This window comes from Momordica charantia (assembly GCF_013281855.1).
Source record: "Momordica charantia cultivar OHB3-1 chromosome 1 unlocalized genomic scaffold, Mcharantia_2.0 BLBB01000001.1, whole genome shotgun sequence".
Taxonomy (NCBI): Eukaryota; Viridiplantae; Streptophyta; class Magnoliopsida; order Cucurbitales; family Cucurbitaceae; genus Momordica; species Momordica charantia.
Window position 1 is genome coordinate 6604807 of NW_028275157.1, and position 10960 is coordinate 6615766.

Sequence of the window (10960 nt, forward strand, 5' to 3'; positions counted from 1 at the left end):
TAGGAAACAGATACTCAATACAAAATTAACATCAATTAATCCAAAAATTAAAATTAATAAATACAATATATATATTTTTTAAATCTCAGCATTCGCGACCAATGAAGATTGATGTTTTTTCAGCAGACGAAATAGACAAAATCATCGGAACAATTTAGACGAACTTGTAGTCTCCTTGGACAGAGACATTGTCTTACAATTGCTATGGCTGAATTGCAGAAAAAAAGAATGCGTTATATAGTCAATTTTTCTATCTATTCTTAAATTCATCTCAACCTGAATCTTCATTTAGAGTTAAATGGGGAATGAAGAAGGAAGATGCTTGTATCTTGGCCATAAAAGTGTACTGTCGTGCTTATTTCTCTCTTAGGATAAAAAAAAATATAAACATAAAATAAAAAATTCAAAAGATCATGAAAATAACATACAAATACAAATATTAAATATAATTTTATAGAGATCCAAAAACAAATAATTAAAGAGAAAACAACAATGGTCAGTTTATAAAAAATAATACTCACAATAGGATAACAATACAATAATTTAAATAAATTTATAAAACATAACGCTCATAATTCACATCCATTTTTATACTTTACCTTTTCATCAGCTAAAATTAATTTTTGTATTCGCAAATCTTGATTTTGGCATACTTCAATGTTTCCCCTACAAAGAACAAAAACTTTTAATTTCCAATCCTTTTGGAAATGTATGAGTTCTTTGATAAAAGAAAGATTTTTGTAGACATTTTCGGGGAAAGAAGATGAGTTTTTAATTTACACTCTTTCCTTTTATAAATGGTTTGGCAATGAAGAACAGTCATACCTCTTCATCAACGGACTGCTTCTATAAACAGTTTATAAAGGAAGAATAGTCATACCTTTTCAACGTACTACTTCTCTAAACAGACACCTCATTCAAATAATAGCATCCAATAGAAAAGGTACATGGAATAATATATAATATATATGAAGGGTAAACTTGGTATATCTTAAAAAGTTGGGGGAAAAATGAGGAGGTAAACATTCTCCTCATAGCCCCATTTAGATATAGTAAGTATAGAAAAACAAACCTTCAATCACAGATATATGACGCCAACGTCATTTTCATCGTCGCTGATGGAGGTCTCCAATTTTCACAACTCTCGTTACTTTCATTTTCTTTCATCATTATCAATCACCTGCACCACTTGTTTTCGCCCAGCCACATAATTCACAAGGAAGTTTTACAGTGTCTCGAACATGAATTTTGGGCAAAATAAAAAAATACATAGATTTCTTTTCTTTTATAGGTGGTTTGCAATCACACCTATACGTGAATAGATGCATCGTCGCTTAATTTAACAATCTCATCTCTTTTAGATTAATTTATCTCAACAGATATCTTCGAATAGTCGTGTCCCGTAGGAATTTCAAGGATAAAATAGGTATATATTAAAAAATAGAGAACAAAAATGGAAGGCAAAAATTCTCCTCCATAGATTATACTCTAAACAGCCTATTAATGTACTCATCTTGTTATTAGATTGATATAGGATTTCTATTTTCCTGGCAAATGGACCTCACCCCAAATGTGACACATTCTCCTTCTCGCAAGGGCCCATCCCGTTATATATTATTTTAATTAACGTATTTAGTTATTGGACTAAGATAAAATATTAGATTATTTTTATTGGTAACATGAGATTTTTTTTTTCATTAAATGAATATGATTTAATCATGTAAATAGAGATTTATCATTTGAGATTTGAGAATTAAACCTTTAATTAGAAACTTTTTTTTAGACATGTTATTTTATTGAAAAATTGTTTTTTAAAAAATAATAAATGAAGAATAATTTTCCATAGAGGATCAAATATCCCCAAGAAACCCCACCCCAATTTCTGCAAAATTTTGTGGAAAATTTTTTGGAACAAGGAATTAAACAACGGCGGGGACGGGACGAGTGAACACTGATAGAGATTGATCCATTAGCTCACAAAAAGCTAACAATTTTCAAGAGATTTATCACTATGAAGTGAAATGAAATCTCTTCTTCTTCTCCCCAAAATGAAAGTGGAGAGATAACCTAAAAATATGGCAATGCCTCAACTAGACAATAGGAAAAAAAAGCAACAAACAAGATATTGTAAGCAAATAGTGGAGTCTTGAGTGGGTTTTTCTCAAGTTGCTTGAGCCAATAACAAACACTACTTTAAACTAAAAAGAGACGAGCAATTTCTTTAATTCAAATTAATCTAAAGAAATATTGAAATAGCACTTAATCCGGATGAATTATAAAAAGGCACCTTGCAATCTGCTAAGCCATGTATCTAATCGTCAATACTATAGCAGTCACATTCAACTTCTAAAAATGTGTTGTTTTCCTCAACAATATAATATGAAATAAACTAGAATTGTACCAACCCGAACCTAACTCAACTAGTTAAGACATATATCTTTTAACTAAAAAATTTAAGGGCTCAAATGACACGACCCCTTCAGATGTTGTGGAACTCAAATAAACTAGAATTGAAATGACCTTATGAGCGCTTCTTTTGCCTTTATTTTGTGAATGAGTTCATGGTTTGAACTCATTCTTTCTAAGTCCTTTCTTATTTCCATTGGCCACTTGAACCATCCTATAATGGTTTCTCCTCATTAATCTGAAAAAAATAAAAGCTGTCTACTGTTTGGACATAAGATATTTCCCTTCTACCCCCACCCCTCCCTGTCACAACCAGTGTGAAACCGATTGTATTAAAATTATTAAAGAGAAAGACAATACTATATTCTCTTCCAGTAAGTGGACAGATTTTTGTGTGGTTTTGGAGTAGGTTCTCTTTTCAAATACCTACACATCATCACTCAATCCCCTATGCTATAATTTTCTTTCTTTCATGGTTAATGGTGTGTTTCTGAATGTGGGTGATTGAACAAACTAAAACGAAGAGGTTAAAAAGGATTATGGAACTTATTAAGGTTATCCAGCGCAACAACTAAAGTTCCTGGAAGGGGTAATTTGAAATTTGTAAATTTACCACTGCCTATATTGAGCAATACTTTTATCCAAATAAATTATGATTGAATCTCCTTAGAAATGAATGGTTAGATGACTTTAAGGAGACGCATACAAATAGAATATACCTTAACGGGTTTTGGATATGGAAAATGGACCAAATCTTCAACATTGCAGTGTTTGCAGTTTGCACCATCTCGTTCACAACAATGGTAGCCATTTGTCTTTCCCATTCAAGAACTTCTATGAACCAAGGCAACCTGCTCTTAAGTGGCTTCAGTAGCTCCTGTATCATTTTATCAAGTCCTGATTTCAACAAAAGTCACTAGAGAATGTAATTCTTACAACATTTTCTTAGAGTAAGATACTTGCCAGGAAGATGAGTGCACTTCTGCCGATTCCTTTCTTTCAGCCCTACAGCAGTAGCCTCGGCAATGGAAACTTCCTTATCTTCTTTCTCTAGCCTGATTAATGGCAATCTGTAAGTAGACTGTGCTTGATCACGTTCACATACATTAAAAACTCTCTATTTCTTTTACTATGGAGTTGGATAACTCTGAACACAACATGGTTGTTCAATATTCGGCAACTTTAAATTCTCAGCAAGTTATTATAGTACATAGTCGAGTCGCCCTTTGGTTCGTCACATAAGGCAAACGTTATGAACTTTGTAGGAATGGGTGGAGATATTCTAAGCAGTTCTCTGCTGTATGAAGCCTTATAATCCCTAATATTCTTCTTGAACATGCATTTCCCACACTTGTATTGTACTGTTCAAATTAAATTTCTGCAAAAAACGATGCAAGAGTATGATCTCCTTTGTTACTGCAAGCCAATGATCACGTCGTGTAGAACTTGTTACCTCTGGAAACTCCAACACAACTTCCTCGGACCTATAACAGTGAGATAAATATTTGGGTTAATTATAAATTAAGGATTTTATTTTACATTAATTGCTCGATCATCACAAAAAAATAAATATCCTCACATCGCGGGGGACTTGTAGACTACTGCCTTGTCAAAAAGTGGTCCACCCCAAGGTCCAGTTGAAGTCACACCGTGAAGAGTGTCCCTTGAGAGTTCTATCTCAACCGCATTTTCATATGTTATCACATCCGAAGCCTCAAAGTAGAGGCTGTAATTACTTATGTAAGCCTTCCTGAAACAGAAACACAATCTTCATGCTCGAAAATTTTCTCAATGGGAAAGAGCAATATTAAAAACTCCAAGATATCAGGACAGGTCAATCATTTGGGCAATGAATCAATGAAAAATTTCTAAGATCTAACCAGGCCAACTTCTTGATCCAATGTGTCGCACTACCCTCTGGGAGCTAGCAGTTCCCTCCATGTGTGATATGAACTCATCCTCTCGTAGTTCTACACCATATGGAGGTGCCTGTTTCTGCATATGCTTCATGCATCTGGAAATGATAAATTGAACAGAAGCCAAAAGAAAAATAGTGAGAAAACCATTCAGAAGTTATATTGATACCATGTAGACTTTTTAATTATCTACAACTCTAACTCTATAACAAAATTCTATCCCCCCACCCAATTTCAGTACTAAGAGTGAATATAAGATAACCTTAAAAAAAATGTCGGTTAAGCATTCTCTCTAGAACTAATTTAAAGTTCTTCTAGATGTTTTTAAAATCCTAACATTATGAAAAACTTGATAAGTTCTTTTAATTAGCTAAAACCATTTCACTATTTCAAAAAGTGATACCAAACTCACTTCAGTCGTTTTAAAGCTTTGAGGAAGAGGGAGTATCGTGCACGATTTCCATTAATCACAAACTTTAGGAATGAGATAATCTTGAGAACATAACGAACACACCAAATAACAGTGATGCAAGTAATGAGTTTTAAAAGTTCAATTTGACTATGATACTGCTGGTTGGTTCACAAAGGTAAATGATAAACTATTGTGTTCCTTGCACTCTCCATTGCATTAAACATGGAAAAAGAATTACAGTCATAATTTAGAACAAGTTGGAACCATCAGTAGTCAATTTCCTTCAAGAATTTATAATATGCTGGAAATGAAGCCGGTATACGGTTCTGTTAGAGTTTCGAATGTGAATCTCGCATTAACAAGATCCAAAACCAATGGAACTAAAGACCCTAACTACACAAATGCATCTTCTCCAACATCTGAATCCTCATTTACCTGCCAAGATAATGCCAAAATTAGGTGCCCAGAGACGAGATAAAGAGAAGGGTAGACAACAGTAACACCACTAATTGATTGAAATGATAGTAAATAGATGCAACACAATGCTTACAAGCAAGGGCATAAGGTCCGAATAGAAGAGAGGTATCTCATCTTGCTCTGGAGGTACACTGGCAGCTACGACTTTCTTCTTCTCTTCTTTCCCCTTTGTCACACACTCCTGTTATATCAACAACAATGAAATGTAAAATTTATACAGGCTTCCCCACAGAAGTATCCAATTGAAAGAAACTTAGAATAAAAATTATTGAAAAGTAGAATAATTCCAATCGCTGATATACTGGAATTAGAGACATATTCTCCCAATGGTGAAATCAAATTTTAGAATCAAAAAAAAAAAAACACCAGTAAATATAAGACAAGACTAATTTTACCTTGTGAGAGTGTTCATCTTTAGAGGAAGGCATCTTCCAAGGCGAGCATCATATCGAAGCTGACCGGCTAAACGATCCACTGCAAATAACTTATTAGCATGTATTATCCTCCGATTACAAATGTGGTAGTCTGAGTATGACTGATTATATTTGCTAGGAATAAAGTGTGTTTTGGAAGATTCCATCCAAATGTGTGGCCATCATATAATAATTACAATTTATAAGATGTCCAAGTTCCTGAACCAGGATCTAGAGAGTAACTATACTTCAAAGTCAAAACTGAGTCTCAATTTTTAGAAGGTGCCTACGCCAGTACCCTAATCCAGGTACCTCATGTCGATTGGAGGTTTTAAATAAGTCTTGTTGTCCTTTAGACCATATATTAATATAGGAAGAGGTCTTTTTATAGCTCGTAAAAGAACCATATATCATACTTTCTCTATAAGGTCAAATTCTTAATGTTGTTTTGTACAAGCAAAGCCTAATGACAAGTCACAACAAACTTCTTGACATTCTAAAGTAGAAGTTGTTTGTTCAATTGCTAGACTGTATGAATATCGATATCGAGTTAGGGAATCATTAAACTTGATCAAACAAATATTTTTAATGTGTGAAGATTGAAGAAGTAGATTGAAGTGTACTCACTTGGATGTTGGCCATCAATGATTTGATCAAATAAGGACTTCAATCTGGATCCATGGGCATATGTTGATGCAACGTTTCAAGCTTGAGATGGTAACACATAACATATGTCACCAATAATCCTTGCAAGAACATGAGCCATCCTTAAAATGGTGGAACCGATTGGCATCCCTCAGGATGATCTCTCTCCCTGAAACTTTTGCAATTAGTTTAATTGCAGTGTGGCAATCCCCACAAACTCGAAGATTCTTCATTACCCGAATTGGCATCCCTTTTGGTATTTTGAGAAGTCCATATGCCACAGCCAATTTCTCACTATGATATCCCAAGCTTTGCACTTTTTCTTCTTCATCTACGTCGTGTAGCACAAAACTCCGGTCCGGGTAATATCCAGCCTCTCTGAGCAATCCAGATAACCAATCCAATATTCTCATGATCTCTGAATGTTCGGGGTGTCCCATGCTGTCACCTCCCGTAAACATATGTACTTTCTTCTCCACATCGATCCAGCTACAGCCTGGTGACTTGCTCACACTTCTATCTCTCATATATTTCTTCGTAACTCGACAACGTCGCTCCATCTACCTTGAGATGCATAAATATTTGATAACAAGATGTAAGGCCCTGCATTCTTAGGCTCAAGCTCAAGAAGCTTTTTTGCTGCAATTTCAGCCAAATCCAACTTCATGTGAATTCTGCAAGCACCTAATAAAGCCCCCCAAATAATAGCATCTGCTTCCATTGGCATTTTTTCAATTAAACCCATTGCCTCATTTAGCTTACCAGCTCGACCAAGCAAATCAACCATGCACGCATAGTGTTCAGTTTTTCGTTCCACATGATACTTTGGTTCCATGGAATTGAAAATTTCTAGGCCCTTTTTCACATTCCCAGTGTAACTACATGCTGAAAGAACTCCGACAAATGTGATATCATCAGGCATGACACCTGAAAAATGCATATCATGGAAAACTTGTAATGCTTCCTCCCCTAAACCATGTTGGGCATATCCTGTGATAATAGAGTTCCACATAACAACATCCTTGATTGGAAACCTATCAAATACTTGTTTTGCCTTCACTAGATTGCCACACTTTACATACATTGTGATAAGAACAGAAGCAACATAAACATCAAGGTCAAACTGGGATCTCACCAGTTGAGCATGTACTTCTCTACCGTGATCGAGATTTGCCAAGCTAGCACAAACCGAAAGAACACTGATCAAAGAAGGAAAGTTTGGCCTTATGCCTTCTCTTTGCATAGAACGAAACAACTCTAATGCTTCTAACTCAGAGCCTTTTCTTTCATACACTTTAATCATAGCACTCCATGACCCTTCATCTTTTTCTATCATCTGATCAAACACTTGTGTTGCTTTTGGGACCTCCCCATTCTGGCCAAAGCCAAGAATCATAGCATTACATGATACAACAGACTTAATTGGCATTGCGTCGAAAAGTTCCGAAGCCTCATCAAGCCGCCCACAATTGATGTAGCCCATCAACATGGCTGTCCATGAAACCTCATTTTTCTCTGGCATGACTTCAAACAGCTTTCTAGCAATATCCACTTGCTGGTTTTGTACATATCCAGTTATCATCATAGTCCAAGATACGACATTCCTACGAGGCATCTCATCGAACAGCCTGCGAGCTTCAATTAAACGACCTTTTTGGCAATACCCTCCAATCATATTAGTTCTTGCCACCACATCCTTCTCTGGCATCATATCGAAAAGCCTACAAGCCTCATCGATCCGGCCCTCTTGAATCAGGCCACCCAACATCACGGTCCAAGATACTACATTCTTTTCTGGCATTTGCCAAAAAAGTGTCTCCGCCTCATAAATCATGCCCTCCTTCACATACCCCCTGACCATTGCAGTCCAGGAAACAACATTTCTTTCAGGCATTTTATCAAACACCTTCCTAGCTTCACTGATCATTCCATTCTTAATATACCCAGAAACCAAACCATTCCAAGATATCGTATTTCTCTCAGACATTTTATCAAACATGTTCTGGGCTTCCTCAGGCTGATTGTTCTGGAAGTACCCAGCAACGATGGAGTTCCATGAAACAATGCTTTTCTCACGCATTTGATCGAACACAGACCGAGCCTTTTCGATCTGGCCCAGTCGAGAGTAACGAGCAATAAGAGAATTGGAGGAAATTCCAACAGTAGAACAGTAGAATCGGTCCAGCACCAGACGGAAAAACATTAATCCAGAGGACATTGGAATAACCAAGTGGAAATAAGCTAGAAATTCGAAATTCGAACTAGTTAAAACCAGTTGAGAGTTCGTGGATCACGGAGGAATTAGCCAAGTTCTTCGCTGTTGTCATTTTGCCGCTTAGATCTCACAAGAACCTTTTCGAAACGCACAAACAATAATACACAGGATGGAAACTCAATCAACCAAATAAATCATACTTATACAGAACCAATCATACCTACCCATTCAAAATCTTAAAAGGAAAAACAGTTAAGTATGACTTCAATCTGCACACAATAACGTGCACACATACCCCCAATGCTACTTACAACATGCCTAAAAGCTCCCAACTCTTGCGTTGGTTTGATCCTAGGCAACAAAAATAAACAGCAGGTTATTTTTGGTGTTCAAATTGAATCTAAAATGGTGTTCAAGAAGGCCGTTACCTACTGAACTTTGCTGAAACAATGGCGAAAGTGTTTGGGCTTGCGAATTCGGTGCAGACAGGGGGTGGGTACCACGGATTTGGCTTAGAACCGGCGTAGGTTAGCGCCGGAATGAGGGAACGCCGCCGCGGGTCTGGGCGTCGGGACCACGAAACAGGCCGCCGGAGTTCGCGCTGGTCGTGGGTATGCTCCGTCGTCGAGCGCCGCCGCGTGGAGAACACACCGCTGCTGGAGGTCTGCGCGCGTGACTATTCGTGGCTACAAAGAAGGTCGTCGGAGATGGTCTTAACCGCCGCGGGTCGGAGGCAATGCTGCAGCAAGGGTGCGCCGTTCGTGTGTCTGCTCGAAGCCGTCAGTCGTGGAAAGACGTCGCGCCGCCGCACGAGAGTCGCCGGATTTTTCGTGGTGGCCGAACTGCCACTGCTGCAAAAGGAATAGGCGGCGGCGCCGCTCGTCGGAGAGGGAGGCTGGCTGAGAAAACAAAAAGGGGGTGGCGGCTTGGAGAAGAAGAGGAAAGAAAAGAAGGTTAAGGAGTCAGGATTTTGGAAAATTGTACTTAATAGCATTTCATTTTTATTGTTTAAACATTTGCTGACATCCATCCCAAATTATTTTATACCCTCCAATAACATACTTACCATTTTTATTTCCTCCTCTCTTTTTTTTCATTTGAATCTCATATTCTCTCTCTTCCTCCCTCTTCCCATTCTTCATCTTCCTCCCTATGGGGTTCTTCTCTCTTCTCTCTCTTCTTCTTTCTTTACAAATTTTTTAGATTTTTACGGATTTCAAACTCCTTTCTTTTTTCAAAACTTTTAGAATTTTATGGATTTCAATTTCTCTTTCTTCAAATTTTTTCAAAATTAAAATGAAATTTTTTTTAGATTTTTCTCTACCTCTCTCCTCTGTTTCGTTTTTTTTTCAGTTTCGCATGAATTAAGGAAAAATCCCTCTCCTCTGTTTCATTTTTTTTCGAAAATTTTTGAGTATTCTTTGACCAACGAAGTACGCTATTTGGATTCTGTAGTAAGGACAGAAAATTGTTTATGGCCCATAATGCATTCGTGGAGAGAACAAGAAAACTAGAAGAGAGAGGGAGAAAAACGAGAAGAGAGAGGGAGAAAAAGAACGAGAGAGGAGAGAGAAAACGAGAAGAGAGAGAAGAAAACGAGAGAGGAGAGAGAGAGCGAGAGAGGAGAGAGAAAGCGAGAAAGGAGAGAGAGCGAATTTTTTACTTGCTTTTCTCTTCTCTCTCCCTCTTCTCTCCCTCCTTTTTTTCTCTTCTCTTTCTTTCTCTCTCTTTCTCTTCTCTCTCTGTTATCGTTTTCTTTTTCTTCTCTCTCATTCTTTTTCTTCAATCTCGTTTGATTTTCTCCATAATCGGGATATTTTCCAGTTAGAAAAAAAATGAAGTTACTTATATTGTACATAACCCAAATAGCTTACTTCGTTGGTCAAAGAATATTCAAAAGTTTTTACGAAAAAAAATAAACAGAGGAGAGAGATTTTTCGTTGATTCATGCGAAATCGAAAAAAAAACGAAATAGAGGAGAGATGTAGAGAAAAATCTAAAAAATATGTTCATTTTAATTTTGAGAAAATGTGAAGAAAGAGAAAGTTTGAAATCCATAAATTCTGAAAATTTTAAAGAAAAAAAGGAGAAGTTTGAAATCCGTAAAAATCTAAAAAATTTGAAAAGAGAGAAGAAGAGAGAGAAGGGAGAAGAACCACCGAGAGATGATGGGGAAGGAGAGAGAAAATATGAGATTCAAATGAAAAAAGAGGGTAAAAGTAACAATTTTAAGTATGTTAATGAAGGGGTAGGACAGTAATTTGGAATGGATGGTGATGTCAGCAAATGTTTACAAAACAAAAAAAATGAGGAGAGGGACCACATTTCATAATGGGCATTTCAAAAAGGCTATTTAGCTCGAAACCCCCAGGGTTTCTCTTACGTTTTAAATTGGCTGCCAATTCCGTCTTTTAAAATAACAAGGGATTAGTACCTAGAGATTATAATTACATGAAAAGATTCAAGGTACAAAATT

General features: G+C 36.7%; 1 protein-coding gene across 1 annotated transcript; it reads right to left on the minus strand.

Moving 5' to 3' along the window:
* Positions 1-3568: 3568 nt before the first annotated feature.
* On the minus strand, positions 3569-10160 carry LOC111025343 (pentatricopeptide repeat-containing protein At1g09410, mitochondrial). Its single transcript, XM_088120646.1, is given in 9 exon segments — positions 3569-3890; positions 3986-4156; positions 4287-5169; positions 5285-5392; positions 5607-5685; positions 6252-6796; positions 6799-8621; positions 8780-8835; positions 8913-10160. Coding segments are annotated over 2 exon segments (2127 nt in total). The 5' UTR covers positions 8488-8621; positions 8780-8835; positions 8913-10160; the 3' UTR covers positions 3569-3890; positions 3986-4156; positions 4287-5169; positions 5285-5392; positions 5607-5685; positions 6252-6358.
* Positions 10161-10960: the final 800 nt, after the last annotated feature.